At 39.1% G+C, this 23,956-nt stretch overlaps 1 protein-coding gene across 6 annotated transcripts in view; it reads right to left on the bottom strand.

Moving 5' to 3' along the window:
* APP (amyloid beta (A4) precursor protein) overlaps positions 1-23,956 on the bottom strand; it is a 171,329-nt gene that overhangs the window by 14,912 nt on the left and 132,461 nt on the right. For 3 of the 6 annotated variants that reach the window (XM_009995428.1, XM_009995429.1, XM_009995430.1), the window contains 2 exons: positions 12,577-12,798; positions 6,308-6,361 (listed from right to left, as the gene is read on the bottom strand). In XM_009995428.1, the coding sequence (XP_009993730.1) occupies positions 6,308-6,361; positions 12,577-12,798 (276 nt within the window). The remainder of the gene's footprint in view (positions 1-6,307; positions 6,362-12,576; positions 12,799-23,956) is intronic. The other 3 variants (XM_009995431.1, XM_009995432.1, XM_009995434.1) reach the window with 1 other exon arrangement.

The raw sequence follows: 23,956 nt of genomic DNA, 5'->3' as shown, positions 1-23,956 counted from the left end.
GTGAAGAATCAACTTATTCTTTGTTGATGGATGTCCTGCCTCCCAGACCTCTTGGAGGTTGCTGAAGAGTTAGGAAGCACATGGAAAACAGTGATTTGGCTTGGAGGGAATCTGGATTTCAAAAAAAATCTTTGAGAAGGTCTCTGATCAAAGCTCTGGCAGAAGCTAAGATGGTGAGAATTAAGATGGAAAGTCCTACACCACTTCCCAAAATTAATCAAAAGATAGGAAATGAAGTGTAAATACACAGCCATTTTTCACAACGGAGGAAGATTACCAGCAGGGTCACATAAGGATCTGTGCTGTGCTGTTTGTAAAGTGATCCAGATAAGGGAGTGGATAGTGACGTGACAAAATTTACTGACAAAAATTAAAAGAAGACAACAGTTGAAGTAAAGCTGCAAAAAACTGCAGAAGGATTACAAAGGATTACAAATTCCGGGTGTGCAATAGAAGGAAAATGATATTTGATGTTCGTATAATGTAAATTGGTGTTCACAGGGATACACAGCCCTAACTATACATACACAATAACAGGTTCTAAATTAGCTCTGTTCCACCCAGGACAGAGACCTTGCAGTCACTGTGGACAAGCCTCTGTGGGCAGTTGGCTCAGTAGCAGTCAAGAAGGCAAAGAGAAAGCTAGGAGTAATCATGAAGGAACAGAGAAAACAGAAAACATTATTACATCACTGTATAAATGATGCAGCTTAATTTTAAATTTTGCTGTCCATTATGGTCACCCCACCTCACACAAAGGCAGAAGAATTAGGAAAGATACAAAGCAGGGAGAAGACAGACAATGACTGTACAAGATTTCTGTACAAGGACCAGACAAATATGCAGTCTTCAACTGGAAGAGACAACCAAGGGGGAACACTACAGAGGTCTATATGACTGAGTGACAAGGAAGAAGTCTACGGGAAACAGTTATTCGTTATTTCTCCTAAGGAAGGACAGGGCACCAACAAGGCTATGACACAGCAGTTTAAAAACTAACAACAGAAAGTGTATTTGTACCTAATTTGGCACAATGCAAAACTGGACTGTGGAACTCATTAGCACAAATCATGAGGATGCTTAAAATGCAAATGAACAAAGAAGAATGCTTCATCCAGGGTTACTAAACACAATGGTGAAAATACACTTTCCAGTCCTGGAAGTCTATGGAATCCTGGGTGGCAAAAGTTCAGTGGATGTGTCAGGAGTATATAAGGCAAAGCTGAAGTCTGCAAGTTTCCTCTATGCACCACCGCCAGAAGCAAGAAAATGGGCTTGGGTACTTTGGCTCTTGGGCTCTGCCCATTTTCAGTGAAAGCAAGCTATGGCAGTTTAGACTGTAGGTCTTTGTTAGCTGCAGTTAAACAGACAAATGCCACAGGCAGGAGTTACAGCAGTATTTCAGTGGGCAGAACAGGTCAGGAGCCTTTACATCAATGAGTGATAGAGGGTGACAAGTTTATCAGTCACCTCAGCTGTGGGAAAAACACAGGCTCAGGCTTCCCTAAAGCCACATCTCCCTGAGGATTCCCTTCCCTCCTCCAATCAAACAACAGCACAGGAGCCGTGCTTCCAGCCTGCAGCAGGTTAAACAAACTTTTGCCTTGAGATGCAGCAGAAATTTTTTGTTTTGGGCCATATGAACAGGCCTGGTGGCCAACCTGGCTTTACTCACCAACTCACAAAAATGCCATGGGATCTGAACAAAAAGTGGGACCTGATATTACGAAGTTATTAATGTTAAATGTAACGTTAATATAATGTTAATGGTAAAACTTGTCTCTGGAGTTAGCAAAGGAAAAAGGTCAGAAACATAAACAATCTTCTGTTCCACTAACAAACCAATTTTTGCAATTGGTTTGCAATTTTTTCCTTCCTCCTATCTCCCTCAGAAGTGAGGAAAAAGACTTTGAAGGGTACAACTAGTGTAATCTGATGGTGTTCTGCAAATGATTGTTTATATGGTAAAAGAAACATGATGCTGCATTGGAATCAATGCAATACTTGGTATAAGACAAAAGTATACATGGAGTTATATATGCCTTTCTGTCCTGTTATAGTATACATTTTGGACTTTCTATTTAATATACTTCTCCTTATTTCGAGTTCCTTCACTTTCCTGTCCTGATGACTAGTATTTAGATCTATGTGCTAAAATAATAGATTTATTTTTCAAAGGTAGTAACTTTAGTAAGTAGTAGTAAAGTAGTAAAGTAGTAGTAAAGTAGTAAAGAAGCAAAAAAATGAAGTGTATTTCCAAAACTTTTGTCAGAGATGTGTGAATCAGGTAAGATGCAAACAGCAAAGGGCTGCCTAATGCCACTCTACTCTTGCCTTGAACACATGCACGTGAAGAGAAGTTAACTCTATGACAAGAACTTTAATTCTCACACAAAATTATGTTTTCACTGCCAAGTCTAAAACGCATAACCCAAAACCACAAGCCAATGTAAAAAAGAAAAGTGACAGAAACACCCTCACTACAAATCCATGAGTAATGATAATTATTAATGTTTTTTCTTCTGAATTACATACTATCTTCAGGGAGTTGCATTCCTAATTACTTCATACTTAAAAGGCTACAATTCAGCTGGTAAATATATTAACTCTCAACTCCTTAGAAAAACTGTCAAAACAATTTAGCTATCAAAAGCACGGGCTTAAAAGCATCTAGTAAAATACAACAAAATGAGATATCTGATGGCCTTTTAATTATATTGTTGTTAAGTAGCATTGTTAACTGCTTTTATGCATACATGTGTACACACACAAATATCAAAAAGAACAGGGTATGCAAACCTTACACTTCCTTGCCCTTCAAGGAAAAAAAAAAAGATACGGAGTTAAAAACTACTCATATGAAAAACAAAACAAAACAACAATAAAACAAGCAAAATAACAAATAGCTGCTTTGGGGAACACTTTATTATCACACAGATAAGCTTTTTAGTTTGTGTAAATATGTAATTCAGGCTTTAAGAAGGGCAAGAAAAAGAGGGCACAATGAATTCCACCAAGGATGCAATTAGGTGTACATTGTCTACTACACTGGTTGTAATTGCTTCATCTACTGGTTAAATAACAGCCTGGCAAGATTTTGTGGTTTTGTTTTGCAAGTATTTAAAATAGTATTAGCTGTGCCTGTGGCCTTTCAATTACTTTTAGAGTTGAAAATTGAACCCTCGAGTGAAGGACAGTTGAAACTACTTGACCTGGGTAACCTCTAAATAAAGCAAGCTGAAAATAGCAGTTTTAGGCAATAGATGTAATGACTTCACATTCAGGGGAACATTTACCTCCACATGTCCATGAACTGTATTTGAGTAATGGTAAGAACAAGTAAGATTTATTGAACCACAGCTTGTGTATTCAACAGCTTTATCTGGGTAAAGCTTCATTCAAAATAAAAAGGGCAGATGAAAAGGAATGCAGTGTTTGAACCTGGGTAGACAGCTACATGTTCTTACCAGAAGTTTGACTACTGCTTCCATATGACCATGACTTTGTGCATATCATTTTATTTTGAAATGAAAGAATGAAGAGTGTATACTGACTTGCAAAGAATAAAATTGAGATTATATACTCAGTTCTGTAAGGACAACCCGAATATCTTTGAGGAATAAATACTTTTAAGACTGCATGGAACTAAAGCTTTCAGGTCTCTCCTTTGAAATTAGTAAAATGGTGGTTTGCTTTTACCTCACGGATGACTACAGGGCTCTCTCATTGCAGAAAGCAGAAAATAATAATTTAAAAAAGTTAACTTTTTTTAAAAAGAGTCTCACTAGAACTTAGTATGAAATAACTGTTTCTCAGATTATTCATTTTTACACAGATATAAACAATGAAAAAAAGTAAAATTTGGTAATCTTCCTGGCATGTCAATGCAGGTGCTGTGAATATGCACGTATAATTGCATTCACCCTTAACTACCTGCTTTTTAAAACAAAACAATCTAATGGAAAAATCCACTAATGATTTTTATTTCGTAGCTGCAGACAGCTGGTTTAAGACAACTGTATTGAACAAACATCATTAAGACAGGAACAAACTCTGGCAAGTTCTGTCAAGAAAAGCACAAATAATTCACTAAGATGCTCTATGCCCTCACCTCCTACAGACTGCAGCGTATGTGATAATGATTCTGCAGAAGAGCCATTAGGCTTACAGAGCCTCTGCAGCCATGTGTAAAAAAAAATCCCTCCGCTTTAAATACAATGCAGTAAAGATGGACATATAATGATTTATCAGTGGAAGGGCCAGAGACAGAGAAGCAGCTTTATGGGCAATGTTTCCTCAAAATCATTGACTGCAAAAACAATCAACTGGAAGAGAGTTGGCAGAACGTCAAGAAACCCCCCCAAACTACACTATATGGACGACAGTAACACAGTTAATATCATAAAACCCTTGCACTGTGAATCACAGGCATCCTGTAAATGATGTAATTATAGCTGTTAGTGGTAATATTACAGTTACAACTGTACTGGTTATTTTCTTTATCACCTTGAATTTCAGGAAATCTGCTGATACTAAGCAACATCCATATTGATGGCAGGTTTTCTAATCTTCACTAACTTTTCACAGATCAGAGGTGCTGAATTACCAGGAGTAGAAAGGAGCTTGCTTATGAGTACCTATACATGTTTTTATACATAACTTTCTGTTTATGTCTGTCACTCTCAAACGCACAACAGAAAAAAGTTATAAAAAAAGACACACCCAAAATTCAGCTGCAGAAAATTAAACGTGCATTATGAAAAAGTGAGCTCTGTTGCACAAGGCAGAGGGAAACACTACTGAAAAATTGGTTATAGTGAGGCTACCACGTAGAGGTATTCCCTCTCTATGAAGCTCTTCCTATGGAAGTTCTCATGCTGGATTGAAACTTTCTAACATCTCTCTGTATGAAGCAATTTATAAGTATCAAGAAACATGTAATAAATCTCTTACATTTCGCACTGTATTAAAAAATCACTCACTTGTAACCGCCCAGTACATCCCACCCTTTGACCTTTTACCACCTCTGCTTACTTTCTCTTCAGGAAAGAGATAACAGTAAAGTGATTTAGGCATAATACTTTTGTTCCTCCATACGTGAATTCAAAAGGAGAAGGAAAATGTGTTGAAGCACTTGGCTCCTTCTTAAATACTAGTGAATCACAAGATCACAGAATCACAGAGTATTAGGGGTTGGAAGGGACCTCTGGAGATCATGTTGTATCTATACTGGGAAATGGGTCACCTCCTGGGACTGATGTAAATCAGACTCAAATGCAAGCTTCAATCACTGATAGCCAAGGTAGATTGCCACAGAGGTAGGGATTTGGACAGTTGGCTTCAACTATAGTAGATGCTTTAAACTTAGTCCTTACTCAAAAGCTATGGATTGGACAACTCTTCACATTTCCTGGCTTCAGTCATAGACTTCCTTTAGTTTTTGAAAGACAGACAGCGATGTGGTGAAGCAACAAGATTCTAGTTATCACAAATACTACTAACAACACAGTACTGGCTCTTCTTTTCTGTACTGCGACCAAATTATCTCTTTTGTGGGAAAGGGACAAAGATAATCTCTGTGATTTTCATCTAAAGAAAACTGTAGTTATCATTATAAGAATGCCGTGTAGATTAAAAGTGGTAAAAAGAAAACAGAAAAGGAGAAAAAAAAGGCACATGTTTGAATGTTTGTCTTAGTCCTTTCCAAGCTGATTTTCTTAAAGGATTTTGAACACCTACAAACCATCCACTTGTTCTTATGCCCAGGCTTGGACTGCTGTGGGTTGACAGGACACCCATATTTTCACCCTGAAGCAGCAGGTCATCACCTTGTTACACTTGAGCAAAAAGAAGTAGAATATATGTATCTGTTTGTAGGATCTGGAGTTAAGGTAAGTGTCACAGCAAAAGGTCTTGGTGTCCCTTACAATTCTAAAATTGTACACATTAATTTTTTATTAGCCCTAACTTACAAGAAACCACATACTCTACACACAGGACTTGATGTTTCTATCATACGTTCCCAAATTAAAAGTACTCTGCATTACAGGGTAATGCTGAAGCATTATTGCTAAAAGGGACAGCAACTTCATATGAATATCAGTCTTGGGTCTCATTCTGAGCACTCTTGACACAGACAGCACTGACACAGGCTGAGGGGGTTTGTGTGAGAAACCTTCCCTGGTTTATGGCATAGCATTAGATTTCAAGAGAGGGTTATACCAAGGCAAGGTGGTCATTTAGCTCAAGCCAACCACATGCATGCTGGACAAACACAGGTTAGGTAAAAACCATGCAAGTTATATACCTGGTCGTGTGGTGAGTCCTCTGTCTGCAGCAGGGCGGGCGTCAACTGGCTCAACTGGGCACGTGCAGAAAAGAAACAAAAAAGCAAACAAAAAATCAACAAAATCCCCAAAATTATCAACTTAACTGCTCTTCTATGAGGACAGTGCAGGAGAGACATACTGCATGAACAAAGTCAGCATAGCAACAGCTAGAAAAGATCTGCCTCCACTTACTCCTGGAAATAAAAGGAAGGGACGGGCACGACTTCAAAGGAAAAGCTTCATAGATCATATGTCAATTTTACATCATATTTGGTTTACTGCTTAAAGTGAGACACCATCAAGATCAAACACTTTATGTCTATAGAGAGAAACTATATTTATTACTTGCTTTTTCCAGTTGTTTGATCAGAACTGGCAGTAAGAATGAATATGATGAGCGAGTTCTTCCAGCCAGTCTTGATCAATGCTGACTTTTAAAACCACTGAATCCTGACTCCTTTGTCCTTCCAATAAGGATTCTTCATAGCACTAGCTATAAGGTTTGAGAAACATAAAGCATATTTTGACAATATAACCAATACTTCATTCTGATATGCTCTGATTTGTTGACAGTACGTCTGCCTTCTGATTTTTGAAAGGAGAAATATGACTTGATACCCAATTGTATGTCATAGGCAGTTTTAAAACTCTTGTATGACTGTATTAGCTGAAGCCCAAGACTGATGGAGGTCACTGGCATTAACAGAAAACAGGATATGCAAAACTTTCAGAGTTGTTTCACTCATTACCTACAGCCTCAGTTAAGTCCAAACTGAATACATTGGAGAAGTTCTTTAAAACATTCAGAGTTTTTTTTCCTCTTTTTTTTTTGGTTGTTTCTCTCTTTTGCTCCAATACCATTACCCAAGTGCCAGTGTCAGAAAGAAATTCAAATCAGAAATGAACTTTTACACTGTAGCTTTGAATTCAGAATTTTTTAATAAGGTTGTGTATAGAGGATGCAACTGCAATAGCTCTTGCCTCTGGAAAAAAGCAGTAAGTCAGCTTTATAGTAGCTGCAGACTAAAAGCACACCTGCACATCTGACATGCTTGTGTTTCCAGAAGGGCAAATCTTCACAGAGCTTGATGGGCTGGTGCTGCAGAGACAAGCCATCAAATCACCTTCCTTCACAGCAGTTCAGAGTGGCACTAGCAGACCATGTAATTGCTTTCCTTACATAGCATTATACAAAAACCAATTTCTATCCTTAACTAAAAACTACAATTTTGAGTATTTTTCTATTTAAGTTATCTGCTAGGTTTTTCAATATTCTCAGCATTGACCCTCAGGTAGGTCAGCAGTCATTTTCAGTGGAAAGGACTGCAGGGAAGAAACAACCAAGGACCAACATTACCTGCCTCTGTCTTCTCCCTAGAAGGCTGAGGGGTTTTACTTCCCTCTAGCTCAGCACTCTGTAACCCTACATGTCCATAGCTATGGCAAAATGAGGGAGTAGGCTGTGGGTAGCAATAAAAGATGGGAGTAGGTGAAGGAAGAAAAGAATGGAGGAAGTTTCTGTTGTACAGTAGCACAGACATGATCTCAAGGCAATACATTATTTGTGGAATTAGCTGAAATTATTAATTAATAATTCTTACCTCAAGTTTTGGAAGCGTGCTAACAAGCGAAAAGGCAAACATCACCATCATGTTTCAAAACTGACACAAAAGTGAAATTACTTTCTCAAGGTCACAAACAATTTGCAGGGCAAAAACTGGAGCCAAAAGCTTAGAGCCAAGGGTCTTCCAAAGCAGATCGTGATTCCAGGTGCTGAAGTGCAGCCTAAGGCTGGTTTCTGGAGAGCCCTGAGCTGCCACCTTTTGAATTCCAGTTAATTTTAAAACCTGCTTTCTCTTGGCCTAGTATTATGTATGCACAAACAGCAGTTAACTCCGAAAAATTCTGTCCGTGGGCTGTCTCCCTGCCTGCCTCACTGGACCACATCACCTCACAACAGTTGATATAGATGCAAGAAGTTTAAACCTATGACAGCATTTAGCAATAATCAAAACTTTATGACATACTGCATATTATTATAGAATTTGCATTAATTTTGATACTCCGGAATAATTTTTCTCTTGAACACATTTCCACGTTCACAGAAATACCCAGAATTAAGGCCGAAAATTTATTTTCCAAATAGCCTCATGAAACTAACCTGGTATATACCTGCTTCTGCTGACTGCACAGGCTTGTTAGGGGTATACAGCCCACCTCATATCTAATGCTAATACATCTCAGAAAAGCAAGATAATGTGGTTGTTTCTTTTTTAAAAAATATAAAAAAGGTGAATCAAAAAGCTCAAAAGCTGGTACAAACCAGCAGGGGTGGAGAGCTATGTGATGGCCACCTAACAAGAACAGCTTTGAAGGGAGTAACTGGCCAAGTAATAAGGATAACTCCTTACATTCACATAAATCTTGCCTTAGAGAAATACTCTGTTACTGAGGCTAACTGTAACTGCATGGTAAAATACCAAGGGTAAAACATTAAACTGTAACTGCATGGTAAAATACCAAGGGTAAAACATTAAGCTGTAACTGCATGGTAAAACATCAAGGGTAAAACATTAAACCCAAATGCTAATACATCTCAGAAAAGCAAGATAATGTGGTTGTTTCTTTTTTAAAAAATATAAAAAAGGTGAATCAAAAAGCTCAAAAGCTGGTACAAACCAGCAGGGGTGGAGAGCTATGTGATGGCCACCTAACAAGAACAGCTTTGAAGGGAGTAACTGGCCAAGTAATAAGGATAACTCCTTACATTCACATAAATCTTGCCTTAGAGAAATACTCTGTTACTGAGGCTAACTGTAACTGCATGGTAAAATACCAAGGGTAAAACATTAAACTGTAACTGCATGGTAAAACATCAAGGGTAAAACATTAAACCCAGTTAGTCACTGGCAAAATGCCCACAGACTTTGGCAGTATCAAGAGCTTTACAGATGTTGGGGTTTTGCCCCCATCTCTGAAGGTGCAGTTTCCACTGTTAAAATACAATTTCCCGACAATTTGGTGGTGCCTTCTGCAATGTCCTCAGAGGGTATTTTTTGTTAACCTAATTTGTATCTCAATACACTAGACATACGTTCAGTCATGCAACATGTGCTATCTATTACCTGGATTAATTTCAGTGGACATTTACTGGAAAACTGCCTCAGGGAAACAAGGAAGAAAATACTTTCAGAAACTACTGAGCTATGCAAGGCTTTCAAGGTCTTATTATTTTAGCCTATTTCATCATAAAAAGCAATTTTAGTAAAACAAACTGTTTGCATAAAATGTGTACTTTTACTTAAACATGTAATTTGGCTTGGGAAAATTTCCAGTGGAGATACAAAACCTTGAGATTACTTGGCAATGCAACAATCCAATCCATTATTCATATATCTGGATGAAACCTGAGATTAGATCATGGCCACAGAAGAAAACAGGCATGGGAACTAATAACAAATTTAAGGTATTTTTTGGTAGTATTTTAACTGTATTGCTTGTATGCAGAATACTAGATACTTTAAAACAAAGACTTAATGTCCACAATAACACTGTGGTCTAAGCATTCCTTGAATGGTTCATTAGTTCAAAGTCCTGCTGCTGCAACTGCTGGAGGGGGTGTGATTCCAGGTCCTAACCCAGCCAACTTCAGGATCTGTTCAGGTGCCTCTCAGATGATGGGAGGTCTCATTAGAAATTTTTTTTTTTTACAATAGTGCAAACTGCAATGAGATAAATTATTTACTTGGTGTATCTGCTCAGGACTGAAGAATACTGTTGCTTATACAGTGCTGCAGCTCTTTGCAGTGAGGAAGTTAAGACTCTTATTCTACCTAGAAACCCTCCTGCATATTCTGAGCTGACAGCACTCCGGATTTGTGTTCAGCGGTTTTCAAAAAGTTGACTTCAGCTTTCAAACTAGACCAAAACAGTAATAACAACTGAACTTGTAACTTGCTTGCCACCTAAAACTCCTGTGGCAGTCCCTGCTAAACCTGCTGGACAAACCACTCTGCAGATTTCTCAGATTCCAGGCTGTTCACATGAAACATGCTATGATGTTCTTGATGGTCCTGAGTACCCTCAGCCCTCATCCAAGTAAACAGGAACTCAGATGCTCAGTTCTCTGACTTTCACTGTAATGCTCAGCACCTCCCAGGAGCAAGAGATGCTGACTGTCACTAATACTGCAATGGTGCTGTGGAGACCTAAATCTTAATAATGGTTGGCCTGGCAGAATTGTTTGCTGCAGTAACTTCATGACAAATATAATTCTGGTATCAAAAAAACACCCTAAACCCCAAAAATTTAAAAGCATGGAAGTTAGAAGATGCTCTCACAGTAAACATTAAGTGCGTTAAGGTACACAGAGTTAATAAGGAAAGAGTATGTTACTCAAGGCAGGACAGTTTTTGTGTCTTATATTCTGTCACACGTTCTAAAAGGAGAACTATGGTCAATATACATGCCTATGAGAATTCAGTGTCACACTGTATGTATTTTTCATTATTAAATTCTGGACTTAGGAAGGTTTCTGAAGGACAAAAAGGGTTGTGTGATTAAAAACTGGGTATGTCTGGTGCACCTGTCTACCTGGTAACTTCTGAACTTGGTGACTGAAATCAGTATATTAGGGAAGTTGGGAGGACAGACTTCAAAAGTAAATAATTTCTATCCCCAGCCCCCACAAATTTAATGAAAGTGGGCAGTGGGTATAGAAATTGACACCCTGTATGCCTCAGTTTTGGGAAAAACTGCAGCAAGAGCTGAACCAGAAAATTCCTGCAGGACAGACACCACCAGCTGGACTGTGGCCTGCTCCTGGCAGACAGCCTTGGCATGTGTCTTACAGTGAGGTGCAGCTGATTCCCCAGGAAATTGAAGTTCAGCCTGCCAGCCTGGTCAGCCATTTGTATTACTCGCAGCACCTGACGCAATCCAGCCAGCTGCTCGCAGCTGCTCAGCACATCACTTGGCTGCAAGTGCCCTCCAGACACGTCTGGAGTCCTTGTCACCATCTTCTGTCTTCTGGTTCTTGCTGCTGGCCAGTCTGTTAAGTTTGTTCCATCTCCCTCTGCTCTTTTTCTGAGTCCCTACCTGCAGGGCTAACTCCCTGGTGGTCTGATTTTAGCACCACTCCTGACCAGCCTCTCCCTTTCCTCTCAAGCACGTTATCCTTCTGCCTCACTGATTTGTTGACTTTTGCTCAGTTCCTAGCCATGTCTTCTGTTGTGCCTGACCGTGGCTTCTCTGTCTTCTGGAGATGACACACTTTGATCACAAAACTAGCTCTGACTCCACTGATTTCACCTGGCACTAAACACAAGTTCTGGCAAATCCATGCACACATCCCATGATTCATCTCCCAAGCCCCCAGCTGCCCACAGTCACTCTGACATTGCGCTGGAATGAGACTAAATGCATAAGGTTGGTCTCAAAACTCATTCTGACAGCAGGTACACCCTAAGCCAGTGGCTTCAAAAGACTCCTGGAGGATGTTAATAGCTATGCATTTCAACTACAAATCACAAATCCACAAATTTGCCTGAAAAAAGACTTTAGTAGCTCCAGTCCGTGAATCTACTGCTGTTTTGAAGTAATAAACTTTCGTGATTGTGATTAACTTCTCAGTAATAGAGGTGGAGTTGAACTGGTAAAGGAAAACAAACACAGCAGAAGGACTCGATTAACAGTCCCTCACGTTTCTGATGAATTGGCTCTGGCAACTAAGTAAACTAACATTTCCAGATTATATATTAAGTATTAAAGCATTATGCAGTCACTTCAGTAAACTATTCCATGAGCAACATAAAACACTCCTCAGGAAAAACGTCTTCACTAGCCAGTTGCTTTGCTGAATATGCAGGAACATTTGTGCAGTACCTTCCAGACAACCAGTGGTGGGAAGGAAATAAAATCAACTTTCATGCTAGGATTGTGCTGGATCTGTAACCATTTTCATGCCAGCAAATAAAAAGCTCTTCCTTAATTAAAACATTAATTTAATCATGGCAGAAATCTAACAACTTATCTATCTCCCTTAGCTCATTGTCAACACTGACATTTACTGTGTGACTAAAATCCAAATTTTAGTCAGGATTTTCTGTTCCATCCAAGAGACAAGCTGACATGGCACAACAGTTTCCTACCGTGCTTATACTAGAACAATGACAATTTTCAGGGAACAAAATCACAAACCTCAACTCAAAATATTCTATGGTTTCTCTTCCTAATGTACAGTACATACCTTCATTTTCAGTATTGGCTGGAACAGAATCAACATTAAAGGGATGCCATGGCTGAAGGTCATCTAGGCTGAACTCTCCATCCACTGGAAGAAGTTCAACTGTGGTCTTAGTTTCCGTCAATGAAGGCATAAGAGCGTCATTTCCATAGCTGATCCTGGGTTCGTTAATCATATTGGCCAAAACGTCATCAGAATAGTTTTGCTCTTTCTGAAGCAATTCATCTGCAACAAAATTTCAAAATAGCAATCACCTGAAAGAGCCAGCATTTCTGAGGATATATTTCAAGTAATAATTTACTGTTAGGAGATTCTGTTTTCTTACGATAAAGACAAACATAAAGGCTTGGGATGCGCAAAGCTCCGTGATGAGCACTGCTGACAAGTAAAGCATTTTTTTGAAGTACCAACCGGAATTGTTCAATACTGTTTCCTACCCAACATTTCCACCACATAACAAATGAAAGATCTGTGCTTTACAACTCTCTAGACTCTTCCCCACCTCTCTTAAAAGGACTACAAATCCATTCCCTTCAACTCAACCGGCTGCCATAAGCTGACATGGGAGAGGCCTATGAGAAGGAGCATCTTTGTTATTTCCCCTTCCTCTTAAATACTTGCTATCAAAGGTCATCACAGCTCTTAAATCCTAAATCACCACAACTGTTATTGTAATATATTAGGTTTACTGCAACACACTGAATCCAAATTCACTCTTACAACACATATAACTTAATTAAAAGACCAAAGTATTTACTAAAAATCTTAAGCAATAATGGACATCTGTAGGCACATTACTTTACAAGTAACTGGCTCCTAAAGCTGTGCAGTATTATCTAGGTTGGCTTTTTCAGCTGAAGCAAGGTGAGAACAATCAAAGCACTTTTCACCTCCATCCTGTGTACAGATCAGGCTGTCCAACTCAGTGTCAAACATAAGCTTGGAGGCTGTGTGTGCTTTGTTATTCTAATCCTCTTTTCACATCAAAGTTCATCTACTCTTGATGTCCTCCTTCACTGCCATTTGCTTTTGTAAGAGAGATACACTATTTGCAAGTACTTTGAAGGAATTTGGTGTACCAGAGTACGTTCAATCAAGGCAGCCATCACAATGAAGAAGCTGCTAATAATGCACAATGTAACTAGTAAGAAAGCCTTACAGAGCTGAATAGCACAACATAGAAGACTGTAAAGGCAGCATTACTGGAGTGCAAGTGTTTGCACACACGACAGCTGATGATACAACAGCTTTTATTAACACTGGCTTCTCTCCACTTTGTTAAGGACACCCTGTCACTGCTGCACAGCCACATCTGAATCCTGTAGCAATTCAAGGACAGGAAGGACCACTCTATAGCGCTAGACCCTTTATGTCACTCTGCAGGGGCTCTCTTACATCCCAGCATCATCAATGAGAAAGGATACCTAAATTTCTACACACACCAGAGCTTTAGACCCTTCAGTAAAATCTTTTTAATGTTACTTCCCTCCCAGCCTTACAGCGTCCCCTACCACCACAGAAGTGCACTGCACTCGTGCAGCAGCTCCCAGTAAGGATCCTCACCAAGTCATGATGATTAGACCTGGCACTTCTTCAGTGTCTTTATTACTGATGATGCAGTGGGGCTCTGTCCTGCAGTATGTCTCTTAAAGACCACCTTGAGATAGCTGACACAACTCTCTGCCACCCTATTACTACATCAAATTCAGAATGCCAAAACTAAACAAAAAGTTGTAATCTCAGCCCTGCAGCAAATGTGGATACTGAATCTTGTAAAATAATGTTTTAAAACAAATTTTCCTGTTCAAATAGAAATTGCTTTAGTGGAGAGTAAGACTGATGTGTATACAGAATTTAATGCTGTGATTTAATCTTTTCATTAGAATGACTTACTAGGAGAGTATAGAAAGCCTACACACCACTGAATTGTTCATTTTCTTGAAAACAATATTATTTTATAAGATACCTAATAAATCTTCAGCACTGAAGGCAAGTCCGATTTTTATCTTCCCACTGCGCTTACCCTAATCCTTTATCAAATTAAAGTGTCTTCTTGTATCAGAGATGAAACAGGTGAAGCACCTTAATATTCTGACCAGACACTGTATCACATGACTGATGTTAACTTTCATTAGCTAGGGACAAAGAGACTTTACAAGAAAGGAGCTGGAAGTTAGTGGCCTGAGCAACAAGCCTAGTGTTCAAGGACCAGGAAACATTTCTTTACTGAAAGGGTTGCCAGGCATTGGAATAGGCTGCCCAGGGCGGTGGTGGAGTCACCATCTCTGGAGGCATTTAAATGGCATGTGGACCTGGTGCTTAAGGATACGATTTAGCGGTGAGTTTGTGCTGCTAGGTCTAAGGCTGGACTGGATGATCTTGGAGGTCTCTTCCAGTCAGGGACATTCTGTGATGCTGTGACCTTGCAGAGAGTCACGAGTGATGCTAGTTTGGCACAATATAATATCAAGTGCTCACGGACTACTGGAAAGTGAGCATTACATTACTACTATGCATCTTGGTGCCTGTCAGCCTTTCATACCTGAGCATCAGAAGGGTTTTGGCCTGCAGGTCATTCACCTGTAGACAGCTCCTGCCCTTGTAAAGGGACAGATGGTGTACAGAGGAGAAGGAGCAGAGGAAGAAGGGTCTGAGCTGTGACAGTGGACAAGTGGCACCAAGACTGGCATGGCACTTGGGGGGAGGCCACAGGGCAGTCATGGCTTTGCCTGCCAGGCTGACAGAGAGGGGCACCTGACTCCCATCATGATACTGTGACCATATCCAAACCCCTAGAGGAAGGGAGGGATGCACACACAAAGTCTCTCTCTCAACACTACCCAACTGGGAGCACGTTGTCGCTGGCACTTGCAGGCTCCATTGTTTCCCATTCAGCTGTGGTGTACGGCACGGACACGGACTGACCCGCACAATGGCTCAAGTGAGGCAGACAGATACCACAACCAGCAGATGATGGTCACATCCATTTTACAAGCAGGGAAACAATGGCCAAAATTAAGCAAGCCCATCTGACGTGATGAATCAGACACTGAATGACAGTGAGAAACTGGTAGCGCCTTGGAAAGTGCGCTGGAGTCCATCAGAATGACGCAGCTGTGTCAGCATTGAGTAAATGATTTGAAAACTATTACTTCAAACTCTGAACTGCTAAAAAAAGTTTGCCCCAGGATTTTTAGTTATTGACACTAGCTGGCAAAGTACAAGATCGATTTTTCAGTGTTGATTTTGTTCTAAGTATTGATGGCCACTTGAATCATCTGTTCCGCTAATGAAAGCCATACAGTCTCACTGTCACCCATCAATACAGCATTCCCTCTCTTTTTCACAGTTGCCAACTCAACTCCCTCACCCTGCAAAAGACAATTCCCTAAATAAGCAGGGAGTACAGACACAGCTGAAAGCTAGGATGTGCACTCAAGACTGTTTCAGGGGTTTTCTTTGTGTGGTGAATATCTTCATTAATAGGTGCTGAAAATAGAGAGATTCTAGGCTGATCTTCAAAATCTCATCTCCTGTCACAGGACAAAAACTCCACTACAGTCATCCTATAATAAACTATTTGTAGCTTGGCTCATTATCTCCTTGTAGTATTTTGCTAAGTCCTGTCATCCAGAAGAATAAGGAGGATGTCAAAACTTTCTGTCTCTCTGAGAGCATGTGCTTTAAATAAACCATGATGATGGTAAATAGCCACACTCAGTTTGCACTTCAAACCTTCCAGCAAGTCTGGATTTGGTGTGAGGATGCACAATTGTTGCTTCTCCTTCAGACACCCAAAGCTCTCCTTCAGACACCCAAAGTCCTTTCTTTCTCATGAAGAGAGGCAGGCTCATTTCTGGTACTTCAGTAAAATGATTCTCAGACTTACAATAATCTCTAAAGAAGTTTCACTCATTCTTGGGCTCTCTCAAATGCAGTCTCATTACCTCATATTCATCATTCTTATCAGTGACCACCCATCTGAACTGAACATCTGTTTTTCCCAAAGTCCTGGTTGCTTTTGAGCATTTGCTTTCAAAATAACAAAAATAATGGTGTCAGCGACCTCCCTGTTCTTCTTAATGGCAGAAATTACAGTGTTTTGAGTCACAGTGATGGCTTCGTTTGCATCTGCACATGTATTCTCTGATACCAGTTTGAAGACAGTTTAAACAACGCAAATGCTGTATGTCACAATTAGGATTCACTAAGAACATTTACACAGTCATTTATTACAGTGCACGTGACAAGAGGTAACGTGTTTAGATGCAGCTTTCTGTTGCATGCCTACTTTATGGGATAATTCAATATGACATAGTTCATCATCTTCAACACGAGCATGTACCCAAAGGAATTGCACTAATGTAATGCAGCCAGGTTTTAACTAAATTTGAATGTCTGCATTTTGTCAGCTGTATAAATCAAGCCTCCCCCGAACTGGCAAGTAGGAAAACAAGACCTCCTTAAAGGCTTTGCCTTGGTGAACATTTTAAAACAGAACAAAACCAAAACATAATTTACTTGTACATCTGCATTTATATTAGAGATCTTAGATGAACTGAGAGCATACTTGTAATGCACAGTTACGCTACGAGCAGGTTCCACAAATTTGATGCGCATGGACAGATTTGTTTCACATTCAGAATGCAATTTTACTTCCCCACAAGTCATTTCTACCAAGACATATTGTAAATAAGGGTTTATGTAGGGAACTCCAAAGTACAAAGTACTAGTAACACAGGTAAGGGTTTTAGAGAGGTAACACTTGGGGTTCACTGGGCTTTCTGTACCTGTGATGAACAGAAATTCTACAGTCACAAAGGCAGTTAAGCTACTTGTATATCCTTTGGGTTTCATATACAAAATTTATTGCATCGAGTAGGAGTTCCTTCTCTAAGGTGAAAGTAGAGAATATACCAGAAAATACCATAGGTATTTCCTCCAGCCTCTGCCCAAGTCAGAGAAAACTTCAAGCATATGTTTATATTTAATCACACTGAAGTCTATGCTTTACCACAAGGAGTTAAGCTTCACTCAATTTCACGCATACCATTATTCCAAGGTATTTTGCTGAATCAAACATCGTAAGATTATCATGTTACATAGTATCAGGTGTCATAATTATACCATTATCAAGCTGCAAAACAATTATGTGGTATTCAGTGTTGAACTATTTAATTTACACAATAAAAGCCCAATACAATTTAGAGAGCAACTCTGATGAGAATTTTATGGAAAGTGACCTGCCTACTGGAAGGTGTGAGAGTGGCTTTGTTGCTTGCATGCTTTGAAGATGATGATAAAAGAGCAATACGCTAGATGATTACTGTGAAATATTGGAAATGAGCCCAACCTGCAATGTTCAGATCCATATTGACAGGGAAACATGATCACCTTCCTCCGTTTCTCTTGGTTAGCTTGTGATAGATACTACAATACAGACGGTCTTATCTGGAAATTTTATGGTGCAGTATGTCTCTCTCTCAGGGTTAAACTGAGACTCAAAGAACACAAACCATGGAAAGGGTCCAGAGAAAGGCCACCAAGATGATCAAAGGCCTGGAGCACCTCTGCTAGGAAGACAAGCTGAGAGAGTTGGGGCTGTTCAGCCTAGAGAAGAGAAGGCTCCAGGGAGACCTTACAGCAGCTTCCAGTACTTGAAGGAGCCTACAGGAAAGCTGGGGAGGGGCTTTTCATCAGAGAAGATAGTGATAGGACAAGGGGTAATGGTTTTAAACTGAAAGAGGGGAGATTTAGGTTAGATATTAGGAAGAAATTCTTCACTGTAAGAGTGGTGAGGAACTGGAATGGATTGCCCAGGGAGGTTGTTTATGCCCCATCCCTGGAGGTTTTTAACCCTGGACAAGGTTTTGTGCAGCCTGATCTAGCGGTGGGGTTCCCTGCATGGCAGGGGGGCTGAAACTTGATGATCTTTAAGGTTCCTTCCAACCTTAATGATTCCATGATTCTATGGTAACAGTACTTCATAGTTCTTATTTTCTGACCTTTAGAGACATTACCACTAGGGCAAGGATAAATAGCAGCATTTCAGATTTCAGAAATTTCTTATGTGCATTTAAGCCTTGTTAAGTAAGGTGAAACGACTTAAAAAAAAACCTCTTTCAAGGTATCAGAAAATGAACATTTAGGGTATTATGAAATAGCTGACCTAAAAATTTTCCTTAGAACTTAGGTAAGAGAATAACCATCCCATAGCCTCAGACAATGTTGCCTAAGAACTAAACTTCAGAAGAAATATGCCTGTGAATATGCGTATGAAGTTAAGAATAGCTGCAATATTTAGAATCATACTAAAAAGAACATGCTTTTAATATATATATATATTTAAATTACAACTTTATCACTTTCACTTCTTTCCCATTTCTTGCTGCTCCTGCTCTTTCAGCATAAATAGATTTCAATGTTTCCCAAATCGTATAGTGAAAACAAACCAAGTGAATCTCCTCCTGTAAGCAGCTACATGTAGTAATGTTTCAGTTAGATTTGCTTTGCAGACTGTTTGTAATAAATTATAAAAAAAACCAAAAAGGGGCAATTGACATTTTGCAAGTAGATCGTGTTATAACAAGTTTTCTGTTAGTGAAGAGTGTTCAAAGCATGAGAAAGTTTGGAAGATCTAATTCAGAAAAACATTTATTTCCATTTAATGATTCATTTCAGTATGACCCAGGTGTCTCTTTCATAAGGGATTGACTTCAAGGCAAACTTAGTCTGGCACATGGCTATGCAATTGCAGAGAGCTTTCAGCAAAGGTTCAGCAGAATTTCCACACCATTCCATCTAGGAAGAACTAGAATCATCCTCTCCCATTTTTACAGCCTCCTATGAAACTAAAGGTCTTGAAATTTTGTCCACTTTTGTAAGAAGACTGCTACAACATTCTTTATCTTAAGTGAAATAACAGTATAGTTACTACAGACCCTCAGCTACCTGACGGCTACATTAATTTATAGATGTGATTAACCAAAATTAAACACAAATATATGGCTATAGATGTATGCATATTTGTATTTTTTTAATACTTAACAGCCAGTCATTTTCCATTGCAATTTCCATTCAGTTCAAAGCAGAGTATTAAAGGAACTTTGTGGGATAAAGCAAGTCCAAAACATGAAGCTTGTGTTACCTCTAAACATGAGTTCTTAAACAAATGAATGACCCCAGTCTTCCCTTTCAACTTCAAGTCTTTTCGTCCATGTCTGTGGTATCCCCCCCTTCCTCTCACCCTCTCCTTATTCACTTTGGTTAAACTAGTAATTTTGTCTCAGAAAAATAATTCACCACTCCCAGCCTCAAAAGCTCTGGATTAAAATGCAGCAAAATTCTACTTCAGTGGCACTTTTTGGGGGTAAAAAGTCTGAATGAAATATAGGACTTATAAGTGAAACTGCCCTCTAAAAAAGCATTTATATTAAAAACATCTACAGATTTTTCTTGTCTGATTTTCTGAAAGTAATTACTTTGTTTATAAATTATGTATCCACCTTATTTACCGATAAAAATGATCGGATTTATTTACCAACCTTGTAACACACAGTAAGACACCAAACTGAAGTAGAACTTAAAACTCTATCACCTGAAAAAAGTCAGTTACCTGTCATTTTCTCTAAACACAACAATATTTTGATGTGTATGAAAATTGGAGGCAGCTTGGGAATCACTACATAATCCAAAAAAATATATAAATCTGAACATTTATTTCTTGCACTGATTCCTTTGGTCAAAAAAGAGCATTTCCAATTTGACTTACTTGTAGTAGTTTAAATCAGAATTTACCAAAACTGAATTGTGCAGCATCTGCTCCAGACAAATACACTTTCACCACATATTAACTGCAGTTTTAGCACTTAACAGGTCAAATGTATCCTGGGTTGTCAGAGTATTCTAAAGAGATTAATTTATTAAATTAACATCAAATACACATTAGCGGGGTATAACCTATTCTGATAGCGTTTATGCTGCTTCTCATACTCTAATAGAAGGAAGCAGAACAGTGAAAGGACTGGAACCCTGCCTAGGGAGTACTACTCAGGAAAACACGTTTATCAATTAAACTGGGCATATGAGAATCACACAGCAGGAGAAAGTTGTGCTGATGAAAGATTGCTTCATTTGTAATCCCACACACACAGGAACCAACTGTTAGGAGATTAATGTAACATTTCCATCAATGCAGCTGTTCTGTAAAATCACATCTCAGTAATTCTTTTCCCTTTTTATCCCAATAGCAAGAGTTTGCCTAGCAAGAACGTCAGATACTCTTGGCTGTAATAACCATCTGTGAATTTTTCACTCTGCGCATTTGAAGTGAAAGTTATGGCTAAGTAAAGCAAAACTTAGTACATCTTTGGCATTAGAGGCATATCTAGCCCTCCCCCTCAGGACACCTGCCCATAGTGATGAATTTCAGACTTCAGTGTGTGAATTCCCCTGGATAAGAATTCCAGAGACTGCTCTGCAAATGACGACTTACGTGCTCTCTCTGTAATATTCTATCATAGGACCATAGGGGTTGGAAGGGACCAGTGAAGATCATAAAGTGCAACCCCCTGCTACAGCAGGAACACTTAGGGCAAATCACATAGGAATAAGTCCAGATGGGTCTTGAAAGCCTCCAGAGAAGGAGACTCCATAACCTCACTGGGCAGCCTGTTCCAGTGTTCCATCACCCTCACAGTAAAGAAGTTTTTCCTTATGTTGAGGTGTAACTTCCTGTGTTGTAGCTTGGTGCTGTTTCCCCATATCCTATCACAGGGCTCCATAATATATAAAGCTGTAATACATTGCTTGTGCAGATAGTTGGTAACTAGTTCTATGGGACACTTGAAATTTTGCAGGCACTTAAGAATGAAGATGATTAATTTGCTTCTTTCACAGTCTGATACTCCCCATTTAGAATCTGATTTTAAGAGTGAATCACACAGAATGACACAACTGTGTTTTCAGACCAAGTAGCTGGGAAAATAAAATCCATAATTCAACAGCAAGTATTAAGTGGAAGCTGTTGTTGGGGGAGTGTCTGTGCTCCCACAACTTCGGGCTGCTTCGTGGACTTGTCAGTACTCGTGGACACTGTCATCATTAACTTGATTTAAGATGTGAAAATGACATATTTATGAATTAAATTACACATATATTCAGTGCATCAAGAAAATTTTCAAAAACTAATTATGAGATTTCTGTAAGGGGGCAATGTCCCACCAAGTCAGTTCCTCCCCATCTGAATGGAACCTATGTGTTCAGAAAGACAAGCTCATCTGAGCTAACCTGATCTCACAGCATATTTGCAAACTATACAACTGCAAGATGTTTTCAGCCTTTTATTATCCATCAAATGAAAGAATGACATCTTAAATTTGGCACATGATAAACTAACTTACTGGTTCCTTAAAGTATAATGGTAGAAGCAATTATCAGGAAATACAAATGAGAAGGGCCAAGAGAAGCCATCCCACTTCATAAACCAGTAAAATCAGATTAAAAAAAATAAATAAATTAGTACCACCTCGTCCTTTATCTGCATCTTCTCGAAGATGTTCCAGCTTTCTTTCTCACTTACACTGAAGATACAATAGAGCAGGAAATCAACTGAAAGAGATGCTTATGACCAAATCTGTAACTATGATGTGATCTTGACAGTTACCTGCTTTTTAAAATCAAACATGTTCTAGTATGCTGCTTTAAAGTAAGACACATGCACATTCAACACTTTCATACAACTGTAGTCCCTCTACAAGCAGATACAATGTTTTCCAAGACAGAATTTCTGAGCCTGTTGCCTCCCCAACACCAGAAAATGATGGGAAATGGAGAGTCAGAAAATCCTCATCAAATTAGCACACTTCCATGTATCCAATCAAACAAGATATGAAATAATACAACCATAATTATTAAAATTTAGTGCTTTTTTTCTTAATTCTACAATGAAAATCCATTGTGCACAAGGCCACCTGTAGTCTCCCCCAGAGGGATATTTTAAAAAGCTGTGAAAGGGACTGTACTAGCCTCAACCTGCTGCCACTCTGAGCTCAGAGTTGTCTTTTGGTCATAAACCTCCTGTGGGACCTGTGGTGGGGATGGTAACTTGCTATTTAAAGGGAAGTGTCTATGAAAGAATACTTCAGGCTAAAGTAACAGAAAAGATACAGAATAGAGACTTCAAGAATGATCTACCAATGCAGGACAGAGTGCTCTAGACATCAACTCCAAAGAAAATCAAGGCAACACCTTTAAACCTCCACTGTTAAAGGATGAATTATTTAGAATGAAAGATTTAAATACTCACTGAAAGAGTGGATAAAAATTTTAAAATGTACATTGTTTATAATCTACAAGTGTGTCATTATTATCAGAATTTCCTGGTTTTCAGTTCTAACACTTGGATTGTGAGACCAGATTTCCTTATAGGTGTAAGTGAAACTGAACAATGTTTCTAAAATATGAAAATAAGTATTATGTCAATAAACTTCATAAGACCTTTCTATTCTGATGAAATGTCTGAAAAGCAGATGGAAAACAAGATGCCCCATATCTTTCTCTAATGAAAAAGCCAACCAAATCCACAGTCATGTGAAGCCATTAATTCTTTTCACAGTATCTCTAAGGTCTGGAGGAAGCTGGCTGTTTTACTGACTGAAGTAATCTTCACAATATTTATGAGATTAAAAGAGGGCTTCTGCACACAAAAATCAGGATTTGTATCTTTTCTGAAGAACATTAATGCCCATGACAAGACACAATAGACCATTTAGCTACAAAAGATTGGGAGGATATAGTATGCTACTAATGAAAGATTTGAGAATATCAGTGAAGTGCATTTATATCTATTTTAATCATCTGCTATTCTCTGCCTTATTTTCTATGACAGTTAAATAATCTGGACATAAATAAGATGTTTAGAAGAGGAAAATGTTGGATCTATTTTCAGGTTTTTTTTCTCCTTCTCTCCTAAGCTGCAACAAAGGACGTATTTTACCAGTGCACAGAGATGAGTGTCCAACCTGGAGAAGAACCAGAAGCTCCTGAGCTCTTCCAAGCTCCCAAATGGCGTGTAGAATTTACAAAGCCGTTCCCTTCCTCAGCACACCTGAAGTGCTGTGTCCAGTTCTGGGCTACCCAGTACAAAAGAGACATACTGGAGAGAGTCCAACAGAGGGTCACAAAGATGATTAAGGGACTGGAACAACTCTCCTGTAAGGAAAACCTGAGAAAGCTGGACTGTTAAGCCTTGAGAAGGCTCCAGGGGATCTCATCAATGCGTATAAATACCTGCAGGGAGGATGCAAAGAGGACAGAGCCAGGATCTTTTCAGTGGTGCCCAGTGACTGGACCAGAGACAATGGGCACAAAAAGAAACACAGGA

This window comes from Chaetura pelagica, unplaced genomic scaffold, assembly GCF_000747805.2.
Source record: "Chaetura pelagica isolate M959 unplaced genomic scaffold, ChaPel_1.0 scaffold23, whole genome shotgun sequence".
NCBI classification, from domain to species: Eukaryota; Metazoa; Chordata; class Aves; order Apodiformes; family Apodidae; genus Chaetura; species Chaetura pelagica.
This window is presented reverse-complemented; position numbering and strand designations above follow the sequence as displayed.